The sequence below is a fragment of the Thamnophis elegans genome, chromosome 13, assembly GCF_009769535.1.
Source record: "Thamnophis elegans isolate rThaEle1 chromosome 13, rThaEle1.pri, whole genome shotgun sequence".
Classification (NCBI taxonomy): Eukaryota; Metazoa; Chordata; class Lepidosauria; order Squamata; family Colubridae; genus Thamnophis; species Thamnophis elegans.
Window position 1 is genome coordinate 998,279 of NC_045553.1, and position 26,639 is coordinate 1,024,917.

Below are 26,639 nucleotides of genomic sequence, written 5' to 3' on the forward strand. Positions count from 1 at the left end.
CCAGCTTCCCTTCCTTCCCTCCTCCCGTCTTTCCCCCTTGGCCGCCCGCAGGCACACACCATGTACCAAGTTGGGCTGATGGAGACCGACCAGCATATCGAATTTTTCTGGGGGGCCTTGGAGATGTTCACCCAGGAGGAGCTGTGCAAATTCATCAAGTTCGCCTGCAACCAGGAGCGCATCCCCTTCACCTGTCCCTGCAAGGACGGGGGTCCGGACACAGCCCACGTGCCGCCCTACCCCATGAAAATCGCGCCCCCGGATGGCACTTCAGGTACCCTTGTTTCCCTGGCGCACAGGGGTCTCTCAGCAGAAAGGGAAATTGGAGGAGGCTGAGCCCAACCACGGGGTTATCTCGAGAAGACGGAGGGCCCGGATGTCGGTTTGGCCCTTGTAACAATTAAGCGGGGCTTAACGCCTGCTTGGAGTAGAACGCCAGCGTGACTTTTGTCCTTCCTTGTCATTTGAAACGCAACAACATGGGCCAGCTGTTACCGTATTTTTTGGAGTATAAGACGCACCTTTCTCCCTCAAAAAAGAGGCTGAAAATCTGGGGGCGTCTTATACACTGAATACAGCATTTTATGCCTCCCGAAACCCCACCCCCTTCACCAAAATGGCCGTGCAGAGCCTTTAGGAGGCTGCCAGAGTGCTCCTGGGGGCTGGGGAGGGCAGAAATAAATGAAAAACAGGCCATTCCCCCCCCCCCAGCCCCCAGGAGCACTCTGGAAGCCTCCTAAAGGCTATGGATTCCCTTTTTTGATGAAAAAGGGTCCATTTTTGGGAGTTCTGCATAGTGCAAAACCTTTTTATCAAAAATTTGCCTCTTCAAAATCTTGGTGCGTCTTATACTCCGGAAAATACGGTGCCTGAAATCAGATAGCTGGGAGAGGAGGAGGAGAAGGAGGAGGAAGAGATCTGTGTGCGAGGGAGAACGTGACCCGAGAAAAGCGCGAACGTCATAAGCGCGCCGACAACACCGCGGCGCTAAAACCGCGATGTCAACAGCGCGCCGACAGAAGCGCAATTTACTTTAAGGTAAGATTTACATTTAGGTTTAGGGTTAGGTTCAGGGTTAGGTTTAGGGTTAGGTTTAGGTTTAGGGTTACGTTACAGCGCGCTTCTGTCGGCGCGCTTTTGTCGGCGTGCTTTAGGGCTAATTAGTTGCTCATTTGTCGCGCGGTTTTGTCACCGCGCTTTAGACACCGCGGTTTAGTCAGGCGCGCTTTTGTTGTGCGCGCATTTGTGGTGGAACCGAGGGAGAAAGCCCCCTCCTACAATAGCAGGCGCTGAGCCTCTCCCCTTCCTGTGACCCCCACAGGCTCCCCGGATTCCCGCCACATCCGCGTGGAGACCTGCATGTTTATGATCAAACTCCCTCAGTATTCCTCGTTGGAGACCATGCTGGAGAAGCTCCGGTACGCCATCCACTATCGCGAGGACCCTCTCAGCGGTTGACCTGCTCCCCCTCCCCTCCGGGGGTCGGCCCTTCGGAGGACGCGCCGGAGAAGCCAAGCGATGGCCAGGCAAGAGCGGCAGGTGAATCTGGTCCTCTTGCGACGGCCTGCGTGGAAGACCTCCTCCCTGTAGACCTCTGGGGTGGATGGAACCGTCTGACGCTGTTGCTGCTGCTGCTGCTGCCTTATAGGAAACTTAGTCTGGGGAACAAGGTTTGCAATCCTGGGGGATCCCCCCCCCCCCATTTTGTCCTCATCGGAAGGGAGACTCGGGGATCGGCCGTGTAAGGGGGAGACCTTCCACCACCGTTTCTGAGTGCATCGGTGAAGCAACCACACTTCGTTTTGTTTTTGGCGGGGGGGAATTGGGGCTTAACGTAACTCAGTAGAGCAGAAGTCGCATTCCCCCCCCCCCACACACACTTTTTTTGGCCAGGGTTGGTTGGAAGCAGAGGTGGCAACTTCACACATTCCACTGTAGGGCGATAAAGGACGATCCCTCCCTGTCTGCCTGAAGCCTAAATTGTGAGGGTCTAAAGAAAGGGGAGGGAGAAGGGGGGGAAGGGATCACCCGCTTAATTGGCTCCGATCCACTTGGTTCCGCCTTGCGCTCAGAAATGGCCCTTCCAAGCTCCCCATTTGCCTGTTGCCTTTAGAGAGGAGGATCCCCGGTTCTTCCTTGGCAAACAAAGACAGAAAAAATCCACTTGGCTTTCTGGCTCTTAGTTCAGCCGGGAGTTTACGAGGGAACTCCCCGGACGGGTGCCCAGGGAGCTCCGGTGCCCTCGCCAGGCGCGTCTTGATTTTGAAGGACCCGCCAAGGCACCGCCGTCAAACCTCTAGCGGAAAGAGTGCCGGAACGAGCCGTTTTGGGGTCGCTTTCGAGCTCGAGACTCCGAGGGCCCCTGTGCTATCTGGGAGACGCGGCACTCAACAGCTGGCTTCCTTCTGCCCCCCTCTGCCCCCCCCCCGAAGCCAGGATGTTGCACGCTGTCCTCTCCAAAGGCAACCCCGGAGCCCCTCCCTCGTCCCGCTTGTCGGTGGGCACGGGGGGAGCTGTATCTAGTGTATATTTCTGTGAATACTCTTCCTTCTTTGGCCTGAGTGACGTGCGGATGGAGGTTGGCGACGATGGGGAAGATGCGGGGTGGCGGTTGCTAGGGTGGGGAGTCGAGGTGGAAAGCCCCCCCCCTTGCGCAGTCACCCCTTTGAGCCTCCCCCCCCGAAGGAGAGGTGGGGGGGCACCTATTAGCTCCTCCTAGAGAATCCCAGTTAGAACACAGGTTCTAATCCACAAAAGATCAGCCTGTTTTCCAGAGATTTGGGGGAGGGGGCTTATGGATCGGAACCCCCCCCCTTTTCTCCTCAGGGGGCTTCTTGTTCAAATACCTCACAGATACCTTCCAGTGGCCCCCTCGGCGGATGCTCCCTCCCCCTCCCCGAGGCCGGCAGGGAGTCCGGAGTGACGCTCATTCTGGGCCCCAAGTGTGTGTGCTGTACCAGTGACTTGATGTATATTTATTCCAATTATTTATGGTTGCATTTAAAGGGGGGGGGGAGAGAAATGGTCTTCTACAGTGTTTACACCCCACTTACTGTCAGTGGAGCTTCGGAGGGGGGAAAGGGGGTCGAAGGACTTGTGTGCCCAGGTCTTACCCCTCCCTCCCTCTGCCCGGTGGGTCCCTTGGCAAGAGCAGATCAGGGGGCCAAGCTGAAGGAAGCTGCTCAGTGGGAGGGAGCAAACTGTGAATCAAGGCAATGGGCCTGGGGGGGGGAGGGCTGGGGGCTTCCGGACTCTGCCTAGGCCCATTGTGCCTCGCTCTGCGGCGGCTGCTCCAACGGTCCAAAGTACGAATCTGTCCCTTGCTCCACAACATGGGACTTTCCTTCCTTTTGACTTGAATGGTTGTTCTGAATGTAAAAAAAGGCAGCGGAGACCCCCGGAGGCATTTCAGTTGAAGCTTTTACGTTTCACTATCCGTTTTCCCTATTTATTGCCCACCATCCACCCGTGGAAGGGCTTGGGGGGCAGGTGGGGGGCGGTCAGGCCCGCAGTCTCTGGGCCGGAGTGGAACTCTTGCCTTCTGGAGGGGCTTCCAAGCGTCCGGCTGGGAGACGCTCCTTCGGGCCAAGACCCACCGGCCGCCCTGCTCCGGAGCTCACTTCGGGATGGGTTTACTGCACTGTTTCGTTTTCCTTTATTTTTAATTTATATTGACTTAAAGCAAACGTGTAAATATTTTGTATAAAAGAGGAAACGTGAGCCGAGGGCTGCCCCTTTCTCGGGCCAGGAGGACTCGGCGCTTCCTCCGGCCCAGGGAAGTCCAGCTGCCCAGCTGACGAGGCTCGTTTGCCATTTTCTTTCGTTAATTTATTCTCCGCTTTCCACACACACACCTCGATTCTCCCCCCCCCCAAACCCCCGGTGGTCCCAAGAACTCTTCCCCCCCCCTTCTCAAGAATATTTAAGGAAAAAAACCACCACCACCACAGCTTGTAAAAACGGCCCACGGCCCCTCTGCCCTTGGGAAGACGACGGCGGGGTTGGTTCCACTTGTTTTTAAGAATTCTTTTGGCTTTTCTGGTATTTAATAAATGCTTACATTTGGTGGAAGCCTCCGTGAAGCAGCTCTGTTCTTGGCCTGGTCTTTGGGGGCGGGGGGCGGTGGTGTCAGGGCGGTGGGACCCGGAGGGAAAGAAACCAGCCCAGGGAGCTAACCGGGAAGGAGGTTAGAGCCACCAATCGCAGCAGTCACCCTCTTGGTTTCTGCTTCAGGGTGGGTGGATCCGCACCCAAAGCCCTCATTTGAGTAGCCCGGTTTTAATGCACACGGTGGCCGAAAGATCAAGACAAGGGGGACCAAGAGATACAAACTTTATTGTAAGAAATTTAAAAGTCTCAAACACACAAAACGCGCGCGCCCTCCGGCTACTCGCACCCGGAGGCCCAGTTCCAGCTTTTAAGGCCGTGCGACTGAACAAGGAGCCCCCTCCCCTGGGGGGGAGGGAGTCCCCTCTCTTCCCACTGACTGGAAAACTGGGCTGAGGAGAAGGAAGAGGCGGCCGCGGGCGGGGAGGGACACTCCTAGCAGCAAAAGCACCGAGTTCAAACTCAGCCACTACTAACCAGCCTTTCTACTCCTTAGGCCTTTGGAAAGGGGGGGGGAGAGGTTGAGTTGGGGGTGGGGAGTCGTTTCTCTGCGCTTGCAAAGAGGAAACATCTGCTCAAGCAAAAGGTTTTGAGCCCCGGAAGGACTCGGCCCTCAAGCGGAAAGCAACAGGGCCGAGACACACACACACACACACACACCCAGCCCCGTCTCCCCCCCCCCCCACCCGAACAGCAACAAAACATGGCACAACTGACAATCGGGGGAACTGGCCGCCACCGCGCCTGTGAGCTGCAGAGTGCCGGTCGCGCAACTCCTGCGGAAATCGCGTCACGAAACCGAGTCTTGGTGCCGGGAAGGCAGGAAAAGGCGGCCCCGGAGATTTCCTCCTCATTCTCTGTCGGGATCGGCCGACTTCACCTGCCAGGGTTTGGCCTGGAGGGGAGAAAACGCCGGAGGCTCTGCTCAGGAAGGGGGCAAGGGGGGGGGAGAGGGGCCAGACCCCAATCTGAGCAGCTGTGAATGGGGCACTTTGGAAAATGAAAGTATTGGTCTCCTGCCCGGAGAGACTCGGACGCCGGAGAGGGGAGCTTCCGGACCCTGAAGAGGGCAGAAGGTTTTTCAGAGAGAAGACGCTGCGTTTCTCCTCCACCTCGTGACTTGAGAGCGGAAGAGCTCAAGGAGGCCGATGGAGAAAGGCACCTACACCGTGGAGTAAAACCATGGGCAGCAAGAACCCTCGGCCTCCAAGGCATGAAGGGGGCAGCAGCCGAGACCTACAGCACAACCTCTAAAGGCAGATTTAGCTATGAAATGCAGGACGTTTCACGAAGGGATCCAGATTCTGCAATGCTCCTGTGGCGGAATTGGCTTTTTTAACACCTTCCTCGCCCAAGAGGCCATTGGCCAAAGGAAGCCTCTTACCTTGGCGGCGTTATTGAAACGGGGCGGAGACGCAGCACGCGGTCCTCCTTCCTGTCTTATGCTGGGGGAGAGAAACGGAGGGTGGGTTTAAAAATAGGTTGTTTTAAAACTCTACCCCCCTTCAACAGCCGCCTGTTGCAGGTGCGCGAAGAGTAGAAGGTCCCACCCACCCACCTTAACGAGGAGCAGCCCAGATTCGCAGCCGTCCTCCCCATCCAGGAGATTGGAACCCATACTGGAAGCCCTACCTTGGGCGAGTCGGGAGTGCCAGAGGGAAGCTTGGGATATAGGTGCTGGGAGCAAAGTCCGAGGAGGGATATCGGGCAGGCAGAGGAGCGGCCACAGGGTCACTCGGGCTTCGGCCTGGGCTCCTCCCTTCGCCGTCTCCCAGGTTCTGGGGCTTCCTGGCCCTGGAAAGAGCGACCGGATCCTCCCGGAGGTTGTTGGGAGTGGCCAGCTGGATGCGCCTGGCTGCCACCTGCGAGTAGCTCCTTGGAGCAGGCTGGAAAGGCGGCTTCTGCTGAAGCTGCTCCAGGTAGTGAGGAGGGAGCTCACCTGGGGCAGAAGGGAGAGAGGGAAGACTTCGCGGGGACCACGGGGGAAAGGGAGGACGCGCCAGGCCTGGACTCCACCAGGAGGGCCGGAAGACCCCAATTGTCACCCCCCCCCAGCCCAGTTCTGATGAGGCAGGCAACCCTTTGCCCAGGACTCTCCTCCTTGGTGGGTGCCCGGAGGAGCCGCGTCTGCTCTGTAGGGCCTGCAGTTTGGGCTCCAAACAGCGTACCTTGGTGCCGGATGGGTCTTCTGAGGAGATCCGGAGACTCGGTCCTCAGAGAGCTTTCCGGGACCGGAGACCCTGACAGCGCAGGCGTTCCTCCGCTCGAGGGGGCGGTGGCTGGGCGCAAGTCACACTGGTCCTGGGTTGAGAGAAAGCGCTGCGGTCGCTGCCCCGCTCCCCCCCCCTTGCCAGCCCTCCCATCACTCAGCCCAGGGGGCTTCACGGCTCTCCGTACCTGGTGGTGGAAGAGGATCTCCTCCTCCAGCTGGAGCCCACAGAACTCGCAAGGGAGCAGGAGGCTGTCCTGCATGCCGTGCTGGGGGGGAAGGGTCTCCCCGGTGCCCGCAGAGCGGCTGCCGGGCAGCTCCCCCCACAGGCTGCTCCGGGATTCCGCTGGTGGCACCAGGCTGCTCCTCTTGCTGAAGGAAGCCAAGGCACTCGCGGGGTTGCAGCCCGTCTGTCGTCAGCAGAGAAAGAAAGCAAAGCGTTCGGCTCAAACTGCCCCGGACGGCAGCGGGAAAATTAAGGAGGCAACGAGGAAGGGGGGGGAAATATCTTCCCAGAGCCTCTCCTCTGCCTTGGTCAGCTTCCCCCTCCTCCTCTCCCTCAGGCCCACCTGGTGAAGGATGAGGTCTCCCTCGGGGTACAGCTCCTCGCAGAATTCGCAAGGCAGCAGGGTCTCCGCTGAAGGATGAGAGAGACAGTCGCACAACTCCAAACTGGGTTACAACCATCCAGCTGCTGCCTCCTCCTCCTCCAAAATTCTCCTCCCTCCCACAGGCGACGACTCCTCCTCCTCCGCCAAGGACGAGGAACCACCCAAGAGCAGTTTGCTCTGCTCTTCAGAGCGCCAAAGGAAGAAACCAAGCCCGGAGGAACTTAGGAGTAGGGCCCTTGGGCTTCTTTCTACACAGCATGCCCCTTCCTCTCCCCGCAATATCTGGGTAAGCAACCAGGAACACCGGCGTACTTTTGGGCCTGTTCAGGTTGTTGGCAGCTCGCAGCAAATCTTGGGAGGGGTCCCTGGAGTTCTTCGCTTTGCCACAGTGATCAGCTGGCCCGGCCTGCGGGGGGCAGATGTTCTTCCAGAGTTCTCTCTGGAGCTCCGCCACGCTGCGTTGGCCGAAGCTGTTTTCCTGCTGCAAGCTGAGCGCCAGAAGGTAATCCAAGTTGTAGTCGGACTCTCCGTCCCCAGGCGAGAGCGGTGGGGCGGCCTTTTCCGGACAGGCTTCAGGGAAGAAACACCAAAGAGCGTGAGAAGTAAACCTGCCCCCCTTCATCCCAGGCAACCCAACACAACACAAGGAGGCCGAGAGCGGCTTTCGAAGCCTCCGGAGAGAGAATAGCAATAGCAATATAGCAATAGCAGTTAGACTTATCTACCGCTTCATAGGGCTTTCAGCCCTCTCTAAGCGGTTTACAGAGTCAGCAGATTGCCCCCAACAACAATCCGGGTCCTCATTTTACCCACCTCGGAAGGATGGAAGGCTGAGTCAACCTTGAGCCGGTGAGATTAGAACCGCTGAACTGCAGATACAGTCAGCTGAAGTGGCCTGCAGTACTGCACCCTAACCACTGCGCCACCTCGGCTCTTAGAAGCGGCCCACCTCCTTAATTCAGGAGGCGAATGTTGTGCCTGCAAGCCGTCTTTTCTTTTGGGACTTCAATCTAATTTTAATAAATGGGAACTTTTGAGGGATCTCTTGCCTCGGATTCTTATTTTATTTTGGATGCTATCGGGGACCCTGAGAGCGTGTTTCGAAGAGAGCCCAGGGATGGGAGGGGCATCACGGAGCAAAAGGGGGATCGTTCTGCCCTGGGGGCCGTTTCCTCTCCGGGCCTTTACCTCGATTGTGATCTGGCTGGGATGCGCCTCGGTTCCTCCAGCCGGGTTCCCCGGGCAGCTGATCCCCCGAGACCCAACTGTGCAGCTGGCTCTCCAGGAACCTGCTGCCCCTCAGTGGCGACTCTCCGGCAGAATCCGGCCGCAGGACGTTCCTGATGGTCTGGACGTTGCGCCAGGGGGCCTCAGGGTTGAAAGGCGGCTTCGCCTGGCCGCCCGGCTCCCCCGCCCCAGCCTTCTTCCCGCAGTCGATGGGATGCGTCTTCAGTTCGCGCAGCATGATGTTGCGGTTGCAGCGGCCGCATCGCTCGGTCCGGGCCCCGCAATAATCCTCGTGGTCCTGGAGCTTGCAGAAAGCCAGCTCAATGTCACAGTGCTGGCACGCGACAGGCCGCAAGGGACACTCGAAAGCCTGCGAGGGAGGAAGGCAGAAACGGCCCGTCACCCGCCAAAAGTAGGCTGGGAAGGTCATATTCTATGCACCTGTTCCAGGAGGTACATCCCATCGTCCTACAGCAAATCTTCCGTCCCCCAAAATCAGGCAACAATTAGCTTACTCACTACATGGTCCTGTAAGAGCCCCCTGTCCATTCTCATGCTGCATTTACAGACAATCTAGGGTCCGAAAGAAAGGCGGATCAGAGTCAAGGTTGCAGAGTGAGGCCTGTCTCCTCTAGGGGGGAGACGAGGGCGCGGTTGGAGGAGGGGGAGGCTGGATCACCTGCGCGTGCTCTTGCTCCTGGTGAGCCCTCAGCTCTGCTTTCGGGAAGGACTCCTTGCAGAGGGGGCAGACGCCGATGTTCCGGCTGCAGTGGATCTCGTGGATGGTGAAGTTTGCCAGAGGAATATCTTTTCGGCTGTTAAAAGAGGCCCAGGGCACGTTGCAATGCCAAACTCTCTCTTTTTTTTTGTTTTTAAAGGGACAATCGGAAAACTCTTACAAAATCTAGTCATCCCTTTTTTTAAACCCAACTCCCTTCTGCTATCCGGAAGAGCCCAGAGCTTGATTGATTGATTGATTGATTACATTTATATGCCACCCTTCCCCCCCCCCCCGAAGGGGACTCAGGGCGGCTCACAATTCAATCAGGGAAGGAGATACAAACAGGGGGGATAAAAAGACGAGACATAACAATACAAAATTTGTATTGTCACCACCCTCCAGACCTTCCGCACCGCCCTTAAAATCTGGCTATCCCGGCAGGCCTGGGGTTAAAGACTCTAACCCCTACTCAAATTGTATGACTGTTGAGTTCTTAAATGATGTTGTGTCTTTATGTTGTAAATTGTTTGTCCTTCCCCCCCCCCCCTTTTGAACTGTGAGCCGCCCTGAGTCCCCCCAGGGAAAAGGGCGGCATACAAATAAAGTGAAAGTAAAGTAAAGTAAAGTAAAATTTAAAAACACACAACAACCATACCATTTGAGAAGGGGGGCAAAAACTCATCAGCCCCAGGCCTGTCGGAACAGCCAGGTTTTAAGGGCTTGGGTGGCTCAACACACACACAAACACACACACACACACAAACACACTCTCTGATAGCAGAGAACAAAAACCCTCACCAATTGTTGCAGAGTTGAGTTTCGCTTTCCTGCCCTGCCACTGCAGCCATTTCTCTGCCGTTCCAGGAACCTATGAAGAAAAGGAGAGAGATGGGTTTTCCCCCTGGCAGACTTTACTCCTCCTGCTGCTCCCAGGAGTTTCTCCCCTTCCCCAGCCCCCTTCCTGCCTCTTGAGAGCCCCCCCCCCCGGCCCCTTCTGACAGCAGGGCACCCTACTGCAGTGTTTCTCAACCTTGTCAACTTGAAGATGTCTGGACTTCAACTCCCAGAATTCCCCAGCAGTGGTTAGGACAGTGTTTCTCAACCTTGTCAACTTGAAGATGCCCGGACTTCAACTCCCAGAATTCCCCAGCAGTGGTTAGGACAGTGTTTCTCAACCTTGTCAACTTGAAGATGCCCGGACTTCAACTCCCAGAATTCCCCAGCAGTGGTTAGGACAGTGTTTCTCAACCTTGTCAACTTGAAGATGTCCGGACTTCAACTCCCAGAGTTCCCCAGCCAACACTGCCCTACTGAATATCAAGAGAGCCGGGCAGGGGCTTTTTTGGGGGTGGGTGGGGTGGAAGGAGGCAGCCAGTTTGCACCCCCGGGGCAGGCCTGGAGCGCTGCCAATCTGTGCTCCCACCGGGGGCCAGAAGTCGGGGGATCCCCCCCCCCGGAGCCGCCCCTCTGCACGGCCGCTGCCCATTGTCCGGCGGTTCTAGAATCCAGGCAGTCCTTCTGGCCCTGGAGGGGGCTTGTGCGGACGCCCCTCGCCCGCTCCCTCCTTGCTCCCCGGCGTCCGCGGGTCCCTTCCTCCGCCCAGGAAGACGGAGGCCCCTTCCCCAAAAGGCCCAAAGGCGTGGGAAGGGAAGTCTCTCCGCTCCAGGCACCCGGGAGGCTCTTCCTGGGCCGCCTTCCCTAAGGAAGAAGCCGTCGGAGGCCCCGTTGATGGGAACCAACGGCCCCAGGGAGCCCCCCCCCCGGCTGCCCCCCCCCCAGCGCAGCCCCCTCCCCCCTCCCTGGGGAAACCGTCGGCGGGGGCTGGAGGGGGGCCTTCCCCGCAGGGCTGTTGTGCCCCCCGCCTTGAGCGCCCCCACCCCGCGAAGGGCCTCGGCTTCTCCCCCCCCCCAATCGCCCCCCCCCCCCAAAGCTCCCTCCCGCCGCTCACCCGCCGGCCTCGCCTCGCTCTCCTCCTCCTCCGCCTCTGGCAGCCGCGACGCCACCCGGCCCTCCCCAGCCCCGCCCCGCGCCCGGCGATTGGTCCGCCGTTGAGGCCGCCCCGGCTCCGACTGGCCGGATGGCCTGCCCGCCCGCCCCCCTTCCCCTTCCCTTCACCACGCCCCCTTCCCCTTCGGGTCACCGGCCTCCGCGCGCGACGTCACGCGCGCAGGCCACGCCCACCGCCCCAGCCATTCCCTCCGCCTCCTCCTCCTCCAGGCCCCCCCCTCGCCCCCCCACCTTCCCCCAGCCAGTCCAAGGGGCTTCCAGGGACCCCCCCCTCGCCCCCCCACCTTCCCCCAGCCAGTCCAAGGGGCTTCCAGGGACCCCCCCCTCGCCCCCCCACCTTCCCCCAGCCAGTCCAAGGGGCTTCCAGGGACCCCCCCCTCGCCCCCCCACCTTCCCCCAGCCAGTCCAAGGGGCCTCCAGGGACCCCCCCCCTCGCCCCCCACCTTCCCCCAGCCAGTCCAAGGGGCTTCCAGGGACCCCCCCCTCGCCCCCCACCTTCCCCCAGCCAGTCCAAGGGGCTTCCAGGGACCCCCCCCCTCGCCCCCCCACCTTCCCCCAGCCAGTCCAAGGGGCCTCCAGGGACCCCCCCTCGCCCCCCCACCTTCCCCCAGCCAGTCCAAGGGGCTTCCAGGGACCCCCCCCTCGCCCCCCCCACCTTCCCCCAGCCAGTCCAAGGGGCCTCCAGGGACCCCCCCCCTCGCCCCCCACCTTCCCCCAGCCAGTCCAAGGGGCCTCCAGGGACCCCCCCCTCGCCCCCCCACCTTCCCCCAGCCAGTCCAAGGGGCCTCCAGGGACCCCCCCCTCGCCCCCCACCTTCCCCCAGCCAGTCCAAGGGGCCTCCAGGGACCCCCCCTCGCCCCCCACCTTCCCCCAGCCAGTCCAAGGGGCCTCCAGGGACCCCCCCTCGCCCCCCCACCTTCCCCCAGCCAGTCCAAGGGGCCTCCAGGGACCCCCCCCTCGCCCCCCCACCTTCCCCCAGCCAGTCCAAGGGGCCTCCAGGGACCCCCCCCTCGCCCCCCCACCTTCCCCCAGCCAGTCCAAGGGGCCTCCAGGGACCCCCCCTCGCCCCCCCACCTTCCCCCAGCCAGTCCAAGGGGCTTCCAGGGACCCCCCCCCTCGCCCCCCACCTTCCCCCAGCCAGTCCAAGGGGCTTCCAGGGACCCCCCCCTCGCCCCCCACCTTCCCCCAGCCAGTCCAAGGGGCCTCCAGGGACCCCCCCCTCGCCCCCCACCTTCCCCCAGCCAGTCCAAGGGGCCTCCAGGGACCCCCCCCTCGCCCCCCCACCTTCCCCCCGCCAGTCCAAGGGGCCTCCAGGGACCCCCCCCTCGCCCCCCACCTTCCCCCAGCCAGTCCAAGGGGCTTCCAGGGACCCCCCCCTCGCCCCCCACCTTCCCCCAGCCAGTCCAAGGGGCCTCCAGGGACCCCCCCCTCGCCCCCCACCTTCCCCCAGCCAGTCCAAGGGGCCTCCAGGGACCCCCCCCCCGCCCCCCCACCTTCCCCCAGCCAGTCCAAGGGGCCTCCCGGGACCCCCCCCTCGCCCCCCACCTTCCCCCAGCCAGTCCAAGGGGCCTCCAGGGACCCCCCCTCGCCCCCCACCTTCCCCCAGCCAGTCCAAGGGGCCTCCAGGGACCCCCCCTCGCCCCCCCACCTTCCCCCAGCCAGTCCAAGGGGCCTCCAGGGACACACACCCCCCCCCCCGCTGACAGACCCCGCCCGCAACTGTGTTCCTAACTCATCAGCTGCAGGGATTTGCTTAAAGGTCGTAAAACGAGGTAGAGCTCAACAAGGGAAAGGTTGGTCTCGATGGTGGTCGTAAGTCGAGGACCGCCTGTATTTGTGTGTGTCCCCCCCCCCACCGGGGGGCGATTGAAAGAGGGCTGGACTCCAAGTCCCTGAATCCCCAGCCAGCCCTAGTCGGATTGCAGCTCCCATCATCCCTTGTTGCTTCTTCCTTCTCAGTATCTCGGGGGCTTTGGGGTCCCTCCCCAGTTGGGCCACGGAGCCCCTTCTCTGCCTTCCCACAGCCCACCGACACCCCCCAGACGCCCAGCCCCCTCCTCTCCCTCTGCAAAGGCCCCGAACGCCAGGCCCCCGGAAGGAGGGTCTCCTTTCAGCCCTTCAAGCAATGCCCCTACGTAGCAGCTGCTGAGCCCACCGGAGTCAAGACCCTCCATTCATAAATCCATGACGCATCCAATGCCCCATTCCCTCGGGGGGGGGGCAAGGGGCAGGAGGCCAAGGGTGAGAACGGGTCCGCCCTTGGCTCCCTAGAAGGGGCAGATGTGGGCAGCGTCAGGCTGCTAAAATAGCTCCCAGATGAGTCATCCCGCTGGCAGGGAAGAGCTCAGGGGTGGGGTAAAACTGGGCTACGGGCGGGGGCCTCTCTGGCCCACGGGGCAACCTGGCTTTATTGTGCTTATGGCGAGCGAGGGCTGTTGCAGCTGGCACAGGTATGGCTGAGGCTACTCTCCCCTTCTATTATCCCCCCCCCCATCTTACTGAAACAGCCTCTCCCGTCATGCTCAATCCGGCCATTTCAGGACAGCAAACAAAATGCCCCCACAACTCATGTGCTGAAAATACGCCTCATTACCTGTCTCTGAGACTATATATAAGCATGCAGAAATTGTCTTCTGACATCAACCTATTAGCAGTTCTGACACTTCAACTGTCTCTGTGACAGCACAGAAAGGAATGAAACCCCACTCCCTCTCCAGGGTGAGGACGACGTAATGGATAACCCACAGCAGAAATGCAACTATTCCAAAAAAAGGATCAGTTACCTAACAATCAACAATGAAAACAAACAAATAGCTTTTTCTGTCTTTTGAACCAGGAGAATCAGGGGAAAGCGCGAACGCAGTCCCCCACTACCACAAATTATGCAGTCGAGTTTCCCGCATTTGGGGAAATCGCAGGGGTCAGCACACCCGGAGTGCAATGGATGAGCCTCACCCTGGGAAAACCACCTTCCTGATCATGGTGTCTCCCCTGCCAGGTAAGTATGAGTTGGGGCTGCACGGCTGCCCCCCTGCCCCTCCTCGCCTCTGCCCTCCAGCCCACGGCGACTTTGCCCAAAGATTCCCAGCTGGCTTGAGAAAGGCTCAGCCGAGATCCTGACTCTGCCCAGTTTGCTCGCACAGAGCGTTGGGGTGCTTTGCCAGCTCGCATTTGCACCCCGTTTCTGATCCCACAATGCCTTCGCATGCAATCATTTGCATGCCTCTCTGCGTCCTTTTGCAATCGCCACGCCTCTGGCGGGTAAGTAGACTTTCTATTGGTGCCACAGGAGGGGAGGGAGGGACCACCGAAACCCCTTCATGTGGCTCCGTTGAGCAGAGATTGATCCGAGCTCCCCCTCCTCTTTATTATTGAACAAGAGTTTACTTCCACAAATGTCACTTTTCATGTGTTTTATTATTCATCTTTGCATCCACACAATAATATTGTGCATAATAATTTTCTTCCTTGCGTTCTTCTTTAAGAAGAAACTGCTACTATTGGTGATTTCCATTGTTGGATTGTTCCCTTTGCTTGATTTTCTATTCTTTTTTTTTTAACTTCACACTGAATGCACCAAAAAGTGATGAAAATGTATCCACACCTTTTCATTCTGTTTATTTTCTCCTAATTTCCCATCTGCTGACCATTTATGCAATACAAAATTCTTTTTTTCTCCAAAAGTTTCAACTCTTTATTCTCTTAGAGACCATTTTAAGTATACATTCCCATAATTGTTATTCTTCTTTACCTTTGTCATTCTTATACATTTGTTATTTCATTTAATAGGTTACAATATACAGTTTGGGTTGCTTTATTTCCCATCCCTTCTGCCTATTGTAACACCACCTTCTTTTCTCTTTCTACAAAGATTCTTGAGATTTGAAATTAAAGAGACGGCAAAGGCATCAATTGAAAGCCAGGCAGATATTGTTGATAAAGACCGTTTGGCGTACCTGAACGGTTGTTCTCAGGGCGCTGCGAGGAGAGTCCGAGTGGGGTTAACACAGCCTATCTGCCCTGGGACTGAGTAATGATTTTCTTGTGACAGTTAAAGTTTTTTGGTTTTTTTTTCTACACTCTTGTTTTATTTCATTTTTCATTTTCATTTCATACAGTCACATATATACTGTGCATGATTGGGGCCATATAACGTTGGGCAATAAACACAGCCATCCTTGTACTCCCCAAAATACAAAACCAATATACCACTTCAGCCCTCCATACACTCTTTCTTTCTCCCCCCTCCAACTTTCCTTTCTCCCCTCCAACACTCCCCTCTCCTACTTCCCCTCCCCCTCTATCACTCCTTTCTCCCCCTCCCCTCCATCTCACCCTCCTTCCGATCCTCTCTCCCACCCTCTCTACCCCTCCCTCTTCTTTCCCTCTGCTCCTCACTTCGGTGTATTTCTACTATCTATCGATATATTCAGCTTCTTATTTTTATACTAAAATTTAAAAAAAGCAACAGTATACAAGTGCAATCATGTTACTTTAAAATCTGGCACATACTATATTTCCCCCCTCCCCCTCTCCCCCCTGTGAACCCACCTCCCTTCCCCCCTCCCGACTTCCCAGAGCCCGTACCCGGTATAACTTTTTATCAAACACAGTCTAAGATGTATTAAAACCAAGAAAGTTAGGGGGGAAAAAAAGTTAATAAAGAAAAAAAAAAGGAAAAGTCAGTGAAATCTCTGCATTGAACTCAGCTTCTTACCATTACACAAACTTTAAGCAGTTTACATTGTTCCTAATCTTAATTGTTTAATTACCTGCAGGATTTCCCCAGAAGTTATTTATTGATTCAGCTTATTGAGTAATGATTTTCTTGACCACGCCTCCCTTTGCCTCTCCATGTTCAGTTTAAAAACGAAAGGACAAAAGTAAGGCCAGAGTTCACAGTCAATAATACAGTCACAGTTCGTTAGAAAAGGACCCCCTGGGTGGGTTTGGACTCTCCTCGCGGTGCCCTGAGAACGACCGTTCAGGTAAGCCAACGGTCTTTCTCCAGTGCACTGCTTGGAGAGTCCAAGCGTGGGACATGCCCAACCTATTGAGTCCCAGGGTGGGAAGGGACCGGAGCCTCCGGAGTCTTTGCAAAATTCTTCTTCCGAAGGAGGCTTCAGCTTTGGCAAAGGAGTCTCTCTTATAGTTTTTTATGAAGACGGTGGGAGAAGCCCACGTGGCTGCCCTGCAAATGTCCAAAATCGATGCCTGGGTCGCCCGTGCCGCAGAAGTGGCTGCGCTCCTGGTAGAATGCGCGGTAATCTTGCCCGGAACCGGCTTGCCCTGATGCGCATACGCCAGCTTGATGCAAGCACGCAGCCAACGACCAACAGTGTGAGATGATGCCTTGTGGCCGAGCGACCCAGGAAGGAACGAGACGAAGAATGCCTCCGAACGACGGAAGTCTCTGGTTCTCTTCACATAAATGTGGATGGCATGCCTCACGACTCCAACTTATGCCATTCGCGCTCCCTAGGATGAGAAGGTCTGGGACAAAAATTAGGCAATATAATTTCTTGAGACCTCTGGAAGGTAGAATTGATTTTAGGGATAAACGGTCAAGCCTTAATATAACCCTGTCGGGATGGACCCCACACAGACCCTCCCTGACAGAGAGAGCCGCCAGTTCGGAGACCCTGCGTGCGGATGTAATAGCCACCAGAAACGCAGTCTTAATAGATGGCGTAAGCTCGTCGTACGAAGGGGCTCGAACGGTGGGCCCGTTAGAGCCCTCAAGACAAAGGGAAGGTCCCAGGACGGGTAACGATGAATTGTAGTCGGACTGATGTTCGCTGCACCCTTCAGAAAACTTTTGATTTGTGGGTGTTGGCTCAGAGAGCGAGAAGAACTCCTGGCCAGGATGGTGGATAAAGCAGCTACCTGACGTCTAAGCGTGCCAGGTGCCAGTCCATTGTCCAGTCCCTCCTGTAGGAAGTCCAAAGTCTGAGGGACTGAGGCGGAGAAATCTACAACCTTCAGCCCCATTATAACTGAGTGCATGTTGTGTTTTCTGTTTTTAAGTTGTACTGTCTTGTGTTTTAATCTTTTTAAATATTTTTTAAATTGCTTTTATGTAAGCCGCCTGGAGTCCTTCGGGATTGGGCGGCATACAAATCTATTAAAATTACAAAATTACAATTATAAATTACAGTGCCTCTATCCTTACACCAAGAGGAGAAGGCGGCCCAGGTCGCACCGTAGATCCTGGTCGTAGAAGGTCTCCCGGACGCCTGAATAGTTCGGATGACCTTGTCAGAGATGTTTTGTTTCCTCAGGAGGTCCCCCTCAAGTGCCAAACGGCTAGTTGCAGCCACTGGGGTTCCGGATGATTGATGTCCCCTTGGCTGAGGGAGATTTGATCCTGAGGAATTCTCCACGGTCTCTGAACGGATAGACTGACAAGGTCTGCGTACCAGGACCTCCTGGGCCAGAACGGTGCCACCAGAATGACTTCTGCCCGCTCCCGCAGGATCTTTGCTACTACCTGAGGGATGAGGGGAAGAGGAGGGAATGCATATAAGAGTTCTCGGGGGCCACCCACACCTCAGTGCGTTTGTCCCCTCCGCCAACGGTGAATGGTAGCGGGTGAAGAATCATGGCAGTTGTACGTTGGAGTGTGTGGCAAATAGGTCTACTTGCGGCTTGCCGAATCTCCTCTGCTGGAACAGATCCGGATGTAGACGCCACTCTGAGTGATCGATGCGCTGCCGGCTTAGCCAGCCTGCCTCTCGATTGCTGGTCCTGAAGATGTGATCTGCTCTGAGAGAAGCCAGACGTCGTTCCGCCCACCTGCCCAGGTCTTCCGCCTCCCTCATAAGTGTCTTGGAGTGTGTGCCACCCTGCCTGTTTATGTGGGCCTGGGATTGGTCAGGGTACCAGGCTGGACCCATTGTCGTTGGACTACGTCCAGAAAGAGATCAGGGACTGGAATGAACTCCTGGGTGGAAGGAGGTTCCTTAAACAGACCCTGTTTGTGATCCTTAGAAGAGGAGGCCTGGGGGGAGTCTGGTTTGGGATTAGAGCCCAATTCAGTGGCCACCTTGGCCTTGTGAAGAATAGATTTGAATAATGTTGGTTTGAAAAGGCCAGTGAAGGCCGGCTTGTCGGGGGGGGGGAGGTCTTCATCTTCCGAGAGGACGAAGCCCTCGGCCTCCTCCTCCTCCTCCGAGCCGGACTCCTCCGAGGAAGCAGAGGTGGCCAGGGAGGCCAGGTCCTTAGAGGTGGAGGATGAACTAGACTGCTTGGACTTGGAAGGCTTTGACTTACTAGAACCCTTAAGCTTTATGCCCTGGGAGATGGCGATGGAGATTACCTCCGTCATCTCTGCTGACAGAGCTGAGCCCATCCTCCCTGGGGCAATGCCTACTGGAAAGGGTAGGGCGCTTGTGTTTGCCAGTGATACTCTCCCCATCTGCAGGCAACATGCCCTGAAAAGGTCCCAATTCCTCCCTAAGAGATGAACTGGGGGAATCTGGGTATCCCCAGGATGCATCAGGGGATGGATCCCTGGAAGATCCTTGGCCCAGAGATGGGGACCCACTGTCCCTGATCGAAGGGGAGTCTCCAACCCAGCTCCTGACAGATGGTGCTTCCGGAGAATTCCTGCCCTGTTCTGAGGGAGGCCGAACCCCTTGGGGCTGAAGGCCGGAACCCTCCGCCTGTTTGTGGTGGCGGGGGCCCTGTCTGGCCTTGTCACTGGGTTCAGAGGGTCCCGGGGAGGGTTTTCTATGGGCACCCTTACCCCCTTTTCCCCCAATAGAGACAGGGTCAGCCCTACTGCGCTTGCTGGAGGGCCCTGCCTGCTCCTCCCGTGGCCCCACACTGTCGTCAGCCATGCTGCCCTCAAACACAGGAGCAAGAGGGTGCAATGTTACAGCCTCAATTGCTTTCTGACTGAAGGTAATAGCTGCCACGCTGTGCGCAGTACTAGGGCACCTGACGCTGGCCTGATGGCTCAAGCACGTCCGCAGAACTTCGAGGGAGGAAAGGGACGCCGAGAGGTCGGAATCCTCCTCCCCACCGCACTCCGAATGCACTGGCCTTGAAGAGGGTAAAAAGGCAGGCCTAGCTGGCGCCCCGGACTAGGTCCACCCTGCCTGGCGATATTCTGCGGCTGAGAGGCAACACTGGGTAATTTGCTCTTCTCCTGGCTCCGTTCGCACCGAATTCCAACTGCTGCTACACTCGATAGCTCGCAAGCCAAAATGAGCCCATGCAGCGAGAAGTATCGCACAAAATGGCGCCCTCTGCACGCGCAGCTGCCACGTGCCAATTTGCTGGCCAATGAGGATAAAGCGCGCGAAACCAGTCAATATGGCCGCCGCTGTTGCTGGGCAGAAAAAACGAGATTTCCTCAGACAGCTAGGAACGTCTCGTAAGCAGAGAAACCAGCGATATGAAGCAATACGTGGCAGGGAATCTGCCCGCTCCTGTCCCTCCGCCTGCCACCTGATGCTGGACGGGCAACACACATGCACCACTCCGCTTGCAATCAGCGGGAGCGGAAAGGACGGCCCGGCTCCTCTCAGCATAAATTAAGCCTTCAGACGCAGCCCTTTAGACTTGGTAAGATGTCGACGGATGGAAATTAGCTTGAAGTGGTCAAATTTAAGTTGGGAAACCCAGTCTATCTACCCCTGGACTGGATCACACCCAAAACACTCCCTACGGGCGGACTGAGTTTTTAAACTGAACATGGAGAGGCAAAGGGAGGCGTGGTCAAGAAAAACAATACTCAATCCAAGGGCAGATAGGCTGTGTTAACCCCAAGCAGCGCACTGGAGAAGAAATGAAGAAACAATATCACCATCTTAAGCTCCGTGTCACTTTCCCATGTAGCTCAGTATCAGAGAAGGACATTGCTATCACAAAAGCCCCAACAAAGAAGAAAGTATAAAAACAACTTTTCTGTCTTTTGAACCAGGAGAATCAGGGGAAAGCGCGAACGCAGTCCCCCACTACCACAAATTATGCAGTCGAGTTTCCCGCATTTGGGGAAATCGCAGGGGTCAGCACACCCGGAGTGCAATGGATGAGCCTCACCCTGGGAAAACCACCTTCATGATCATGGTGTCTCCCCTGCCAGGTAAGTATGAGTTGGGGCTGCACGGCTGCCTCCCTGCCCCTCCTCGCCTCTCCCCTCCAGCCCACGGCGACTTTGCCCAAAGATTCCCAGCCGGCTTGAGAAAGGCTCAGCCGAGATCCTGACTCTGCCCAGTTTGCTCGCACAGAGCGTTGGGGTGCTTTGCCAGCTCGGAGTTGCACCCCGTTTCTGATCCCACAATGCCTTCGCATGCAATCATTTGCATGCCTCTCTGCGTCCTTTTGCAATCGCCACGCCTCTGGCGTGTAAGTAGACTTTCTATTGGTGCCACAGGAGGGGAGGGAGGGACCACCGAAATCCCTTCATGTGGCTCAGTTGAGCTGAGATGGAGCCGAGCTCCCCCTCCTCTTTATTATTGAACAAGAGTTTACTTCAACAAATGTCACTTTTCATGTGTTTTATTATTCACCTTTGCATCCACACAATAATATTGTGCATAATAATTTTCTTCCTTGCGTTCTTCTTTAAGAAGAAACTGCTACTATTGGTGAATTCCATTGTTGGATTGTTCCCTTTGCTTGATTTTCTATTCTTTTTTTTTTAACTTCACACTGAATGTACCAAAAAGTGATGAAAATATATCCACACCTTTTTATTTTGTTTATTTTCTCCTATTTTCCTATCTGCTGACCATTTATGCAATACAAAGATCCTTTTTTTCTCCAAAAGTTTTAACTTTTTATTCTCTTAGAGACCATTTTAAGTATACATTCCCATAATTGTTATTCTTATTTACGTTTGTCATTCTTATGCATTTCTTATTTCATTTAATAGGTTACAATATACAGTTTGGGTTGCTTTATTTCCCTTCCGCCTATTGTAACACCACCTTATTTTCCCTTTCTACAAAGGTTCTTGAGATTTGAAATTAAAGAGACGGCAAAGGCATCAATTGAAAGCCAGGCAGATATTGTTGATAAGAAATGAAGAAACACTATCACCATCTTAAGCTCCATGTCACTTTCCCATGTAGCTCAGTATCAGAGAAGGACATTGCTATCACAAAAGCCCCAACAAAGAAGAAAGTATAAAAACCCCTTTTCTGTCTTTTGAACCAGGAGAATCAGGGGAAAGCGCGAACGCAGTCCCCCACTACCACAAATTATGCAGTCGAGTTTCCCGCATTTGGGGAAATCGCAGGGGTCAGCACACCCGGAGTGCAATGGATGAGCCTCACCCTGGGAAAACCACCTTCGTGATCATGGTGTCTCCCCTGCCAGGTAAGTATGAGTTGGGGCTGCACGGCTGCCCCCCTGCCCCTCCTCGCCTCTGCCCTCCAGCCCACGGCGACTTTGCCCAAAGATTCCCAGCCGGCTTGAGAAGGCTCAGCCGAGATCCTGCCTCTGCCCAGTTTGCTCGCACAGAGTGTTGGGGTGCTTTGCCAGCTCGGATTTGCACCCCGTTTTTGATCCCACAATGCCTTGCAATATATATATTTGCATGTGTGCTTGCATCACTCAGTTACGCAGGGGACTGTATCCGCTAAGGCACAATAAAGCAGCGGGGAGGGGAGTCATTAGGATTCTTTCCCTTTGTAGCCTGCAGGGAATCTGCTCCGCATTCTGACTGGCAGCATCAACCTTAGCAACTGGGCGCCTGCTACTTTTTGATCCCATTAGTGGGTAACCTGCTCACTCTTAAACAACTCAGTTCCTTTGGGCTGTCATGCTTTCTCCCAGAGGCAGCTCTGTCCCTAGATCTCAGCCCAGGATTGCTCACCGGAGGAGGAAAGCGAATGGAAACAAAACTAGCATTTCTCTTTCATCTTCAAAGAACTTTCACTTCAGAGAGTCAACCTTCACCCTTATCAATATGCGTTCTTTTTCAGAGGATCCAACAGAGGCCCAGGAGATCCCCCCCAAAAATGCAGCTCCATTTATCAGGCGAGGAGAATTTCTGCTCTCCAAAATGTTCAGAAACAGAACACACAGACACACACACACACACACGTCTGCTCTCCCTTTTTACAGGCTTTTGGATTTCTTTTATCTCTAGCTAAAAATATTAAGAGGCCTAGTGCAATTTATCTTTTAATATTTATGCCACCTCTCCTGTAGAATTCTCCTATTGTTAGTCGCGAAGTCACAACCCCATCACAACCCCATGGACAATGTTCCTCCAGGCCAGGGATCCTCAAATTTTTTGGAAACAGACGGACACCCTCCAATGATGAATTAAGGAGGGATAATGGTCCCTCAGACTGTTGGGGCCGGGCTATGGCAGGGGGATGTCTCTGCTTTTTAGTATGCTGTCTATATTTGCCATCGCTTTCCTCCCCAGGAGCAAGCGTCTTTTTATTTCTTGGCTGCAGTCCCCATCTGCGGTGATCTTGGAGCCCAGGAAAATAAAGTATGTCACTACTTCCATTTCTCCCCCATTTATTTGCCAGGGATTGAGAGGGCCGGATGCCAGGATCTTAGTTTTCTTAAGGCTGAGTTTTGCGCACTCCTCCTTCACCCGCATCAAGAGGCTCTTTAGTTCCTCTTCACTTTCTGCCCTTAGAGTGGTATCATCTGCATATCTGAGGTTGTTGATATTTCTCTCCCGGCAATCTTAATTCCAACTTTTGATTCATCTAGCCCCACCTCTCTCAGGATGTGCTCTGCATATAGGTTAAATAGAATTCTCCTACAGCCATGCAAAGAAGGAATAAAGCATCAGGATAAACTAAAGAACTGAAAAAGAACAATAGATAATCTAATCAAGACGCATTTCTTCCCCTTGGATGATAAAGATGCTAAGAAGTCTGCCTGCATTTATTATTTCACTTCCCAACTGAGCATAAATGTATCTTCCACTTTCAACTCCCAGTGGAAATCCTAGTTGATAAGGACAGCTTATAAAATCAATAAACAAACACTAGTAAAAAAAAATATTCTGTGCTGGAATAACAAATGAAACAACAAGCACAAAAAAATCAAATTCTCTTTTCTGTCTTTTGAACCAGGAGAATCAGGGGAAAGCGCGAACGCAGTCCCCCACTACCACAAATTATGCAGTCGAGTTTCCCGCATTTGGGGAAATCGCAGGGGTCAGCACACCCGGAGTGCAATGGATGAGCCTCACCCTGGGAAAACCACCTTCCTGATCATGGTGTCTCCCCTGCCAGGTAAGTATGAGTTGGGGCCGCACGGCTGCCCCCCTGCCCCTCCTCGCCTCTGCCCTCCAGCCCACGGCGACTTTGCCCAAGGATTCCCAGCCGGCTTGAGAAGGCTCAGCCGAGATCCTGACTCTGCCCAGTTTGCTCGCACAGAGTGTTGGGGTGCTTTGCCAGCTCGGAGTTGCACCCCGGTTTTGATCCCACAATGCCTTCGCATGCAATCATTTGCATGCCTCTCTGCGTCCTTTTGCAATCGCCACGCCTCTGGCGGGTAAGTAGACTTTCTATTGGTGCCACAGGAGGGGAGGGAGGGACCACCAAAATCCCTTCATGTGGCTCCGTTGAGCTGAGATGGAGCCGAGCTCCCCCTCCTCTTTATTATTGAACAAGAGTTTACTTCAACAAATGTCACTTTTCATGTGTTTTATTATTCATCTTTGCATCCACACAATAATATTGTGCACAATAATTTTCTTCCTTGCGTTCTTCTTTAAAAAGAAACTGCTATTATTGGTGATTTCCATTGTTGGATTGTTCCCTTTGCTTGATTTTCTATTCTTTTTTTTTTAACTTCACACTGAATGTACCAAAAAGTGATGAAAATATATCCACACCTTTTTATTCTGTTTATTTTCTCCTAATTTCCCATCTGCTGACCATTTATGCAATACAAAGATTCTTGAGACGTGAAATTCAAGAGGGGCTCCTTCGCAAATCTTTAGGAAAAAGACATCAATTGAAAGCCAGGCAGATACTGTTGATAAGAAATGAAGAAGGAAGACTTGCCTACAATTCAAGAATGGACATTGAAAGTCACAAATTTAGCTGAGATGGCTAAAATATCTGCATATCTTAAAGACCACTCAAATGAGAGATATAAACGAGACTGGAAAAAATGGATCGATTATATACAAAATAAATACGGGACTAAGAAATTCCAGATAGCCTATGCTTAAGATCAGGAATGATTTAAATTGTTTAAAGTTAGTTTAGCAAGGAGGAGCTAAGTTCAATGTAAAGATGTTATTAATCTTTTATTCTTTTTTTCTCAATATATCTTAGACTGTGTTTGTTAAAAATCTATACCGTGTACGGGTTCTGGGAAGTCGGGGGGGGGGGGAGGTTGTGGGGGGTCGGGGGGAGGGAGGTATATATATCAGGTTAGGTAAGATGTGTTAGATTTCAATGTAATTTGACTCCACATGTATACTGTTTTTTTTTTACTCTTTCTTTAAAAATAGGATAGGCCAAGTATATTGACATGTAGCGGAAATACACCAAGGAGAGGAGGAGTGGGAAAGAAGAAAGATGGGCAGAGAGGGATGGGAGAGAGGGTGGGAGGGAAAGGTGAGAAGGAAGGAGGGGAGTGGAGGTGGAGAGAGGAGTGGTAGAGGGGGAGGGGAAGTAGGGTAGAGGGGGGATGATGGAGGGAAGGTAGAAAGTTGGAGGGTGGTGGAAGAAAGAGGTGTATGGAGAGCGGAAGAGCTATAATGGGTTTCTATTTTCTGGGGCATTGTTGACAAGAGGAACTGATGTAATTATTGTTTAATGCTGTATGGTGTTGGCTATGTATAGTATACATGTGAGTGTGTGTTATGAAAATGAAAATGGAAATAAAATATTCTCAAAAAAAAAAGAAAAGAAATGAAGAAACACTATCGCCATCTTAAGCTCCGTGTCACTTTCCCATGTAGCTCCGTATCAGAGAAGGATATCGCTATCACAAAAGCCCCAACAAAGAAGAAATTATAAAAAGAACTTTTCTGTCTTTTGAACCAGGAGAATCAGGGGAAAGCGTGAACGCAGTCCCCCACTACCACAAATTATGCAGTCGAGTTTCCCGCATTTGGGGAAATCGCAGGGGTCAGCACACCCGGAGTGCAATGGATGAGCCTCACCCTGGGAAAACCACCTTCATTATTTATTTATTTATTTATTTATTATTAAAATTTATATGCTGCCCAATCCCGAAGGACTCCGGGCAGCTTACAAAAAAGAAGGAAAAAAAAAAAGAGAAGGAAAAATAAATAAGAAAAAAAAGACAGTTTAAAATCACAAAACCAGTTGCATTCATTCTAATCGGGGCTGGACCTCAACAGTGAGGTCAACAGCCCCCAGGCCTGCCGGAACAGCCAGGTTTTTACAGCTTTCCTGAAGGCCATGAGAGTGGGTTAGGTCCGGATCTCCGGGGGTAGCTGATTCCATAGAGTCGGAGCAGCCACAGAGAAGGCTCTCCTTCGGGGGCCCGCCAGCCGACATTGTCTGGCTGATGGCATCTGAAGGAGGCCCAATCTGTGGGATCTTATTGGCCGCTGGGAGGTATGTGGCAGTAGGCGGTCTCGAAGGTACATTGGCCCTGAGCCATGTAGGGCTTTGAAGGTAATAACCAACACCTTGAATTGCGTTCGGAGACCAATTGGCAGCCAGTGCAGCTCGCGTAGGACAGGTGTAACATGGGTGTACCTCAGTACACCTAATATTATTCGTGCGGCCGCATTCTGGACTAGCTGCAGTCTCCGAACGCTTTTCAAGGGTAGCCCCATGTAGAGCGCGTTGCAATAATCCAGACTTGAGGTAACGAGGGCGTGAGTGACCGTTTGAAGTGCCTCCCGATCCAAATAGGGCCGCAATTGGTGCACCAGACGAACCTGGGCAAAGGCCCCCCTGGTCACAGCAGACAGATGATTTTCTAGTGTCAGCTGCGAATCCAGGAGGACCCCCAAATTGCGGACCCCCTCTGAGGGGTGTAAATTTTCACCCCTCAGGTTTAAGGATGGACTGTCTAGGCTGCCCTTCGGGGGCAACATCCAAAGCCACTCAGTCTTATTGGGATTGAGCACAAGTTTGTTCACCCCCATCCAGATCCTAACAGCTTCCAGGCATCGGCACATCACGTCCGCTGCTACACTGAGCTGGCACAGGGCAGATACAGTTGTATATCATCTGCGTATTGGTGGTACTTTATCCCATGCTGTCGCAAGATCTCACCCAGCGGCTTCATGTAGGTGTTAAATAGGAGGGGGGACAAGACCGAACCCTGTGGCACACCACATTTGAGGGGCCCAGAGGTCGACCTTTGCCCCCCGACCAACACCGACTGCGACCTGTCCGAGAGGTAGGAGGAGAACCACCTCAAAACGGTGCCTCTCACTCCTACCTCCTCCAGGCGTCGCAGAAGGATACCGTGGTCGATGGTATCGAAGGCCGCTGAGAGGTCAAGAAGCACCAGGATAGAGGAATGTCCTCTATCCCTGGCCCGCCAGAGATCATCGGTCAGGGCGACCAAACCGGTTTCCGTGCTGTACCCAGGCCTGAAACCGGACTGAAAGGAATCTAGATAATCTGCTTCATTCAAGGTCCGTCGGAGTTGAAGCGCCACCACCTTCTCAACAACCTTCCCCAGAAAAGGAAGGTTGGAGACAGGACAATAGTTTTTCAAAATACCTGGGTCCAGGGAAGGCTTCTTGAGGAGGGGTCTTACCACTGCTTCCTTTAATGGTTGCGGGAAAGACCCCTCCTGCAAAGATGCGTTAGTAATCGTCTGGAGC

General features: G+C 54.4%; 2 protein-coding genes, 4 non-coding genes and 1 pseudogene across 12 annotated transcripts in view; 1 reads left to right on the top strand and 6 right to left on the bottom strand.

Moving 5' to 3' along the window:
* The window catches only part of HECTD4 (HECT domain E3 ubiquitin protein ligase 4), a 71,952-nt gene extending 67,886 nt beyond the window's left edge, over window positions 1–4,066 (top strand). For all 5 annotated transcript variants that reach the window (XM_032229166.1, XM_032229167.1, XM_032229169.1 and 2 more), the window contains exons 75-76: window positions 52–274; window positions 1,322–4,066. In XM_032229166.1, coding sequence (XP_032085057.1) covers window positions 52–274; window positions 1,322–1,458 — 360 coding nt within the window. In that variant the 3' untranslated portion in view covers window positions 1,459–4,066. The remainder of the gene's footprint in view (window positions 1–51; window positions 275–1,321) is intronic.
* Window positions 4,067–4,315: 249 nt separating this feature from the next.
* On the bottom strand, window positions 4,316–13,071 carry TRAFD1 (TRAF-type zinc finger domain containing 1). 3 transcript variants are annotated; one of them, XM_032229695.1, is made up of 12 exons: window positions 13,038–13,071; window positions 9,674–9,743; window positions 8,834–8,969; window positions 8,674–8,727; window positions 8,116–8,524; window positions 7,240–7,497; window positions 6,886–6,953; window positions 6,505–6,726; window positions 6,276–6,408; window positions 5,740–6,046; window positions 5,492–5,552; window positions 4,316–5,002 (listed from the first exon to the last, which is right to left on the bottom strand). In XM_032229695.1, exons 1-12 carry the CDS (start codon window positions 13,054–13,056, stop codon window positions 4,958–4,960), a joined length of 1,782 nt encoding a protein of 593 aa, XP_032085586.1. In that variant the 5' UTR covers window positions 13,057–13,071; the 3' UTR covers window positions 4,316–4,957. The 3 variants fall into 3 exon arrangements, with proteins under 3 accessions (XP_032085586.1, XP_032085587.1, XP_032085588.1); XM_032229696.1 differs by lacking the exon at window positions 13,038–13,071 and adding an exon at window positions 10,824–10,903; XM_032229697.1 differs by lacking the exon at window positions 13,038–13,071 and adding an exon at window positions 9,906–9,925.
* A 653-nt stretch (window positions 13,072–13,724) lies between these two features.
* LOC116517269 lies at window positions 13,725–13,888 on the bottom strand. Its single transcript, XR_004256440.1, has one exon. It is a non-coding gene; the product is annotated as a U1 spliceosomal RNA (small nuclear RNA).
* A 5,929-nt stretch (window positions 13,889–19,817) lies between these two features.
* Window positions 19,818–19,981, bottom strand: LOC116517254. The gene has a single exon (XR_004256430.1). It is a non-coding gene; the product is annotated as a U1 spliceosomal RNA (small nuclear RNA).
* Window positions 19,982–21,055: 1,074 nt separating this feature from the next.
* LOC116517267 lies at window positions 21,056–21,219 on the bottom strand. The gene has a single exon (XR_004256438.1). It is a non-coding gene; the product is annotated as a U1 spliceosomal RNA (small nuclear RNA).
* A 1,725-nt stretch (window positions 21,220–22,944) lies between these two features.
* LOC116517270 lies at window positions 22,945–23,108 on the bottom strand. The gene has a single exon (XR_004256441.1). It is a non-coding gene; the product is annotated as a U1 spliceosomal RNA (small nuclear RNA).
* Window positions 23,109–24,876: 1,768 nt separating this feature from the next.
* Window positions 24,877–25,012, bottom strand: LOC116517271 (annotated as a pseudogene).
* Between the last annotated feature and the right edge of the window lie 1,627 nt (window positions 25,013–26,639).

Excerpts from the sequence above, each read along its gene's own strand:
- TRAFD1 (XM_032229695.1), bottom strand. Across the intron at positions 6,954-7,239 it reads CAACCTGAACAGGCCCAAAA|CGGAGACCCTGCTGCCTTGC; the intron begins GTACGCCGGTGT and ends CTCATCCTTCAG. Across the intron at positions 6,047-6,275 it reads AAGACCCATCCGGCACCAAG|GTGAGCTCCCTCCTCACTAC; the intron begins GTACGCTGTTTG and ends CTTCTGCCCCAG.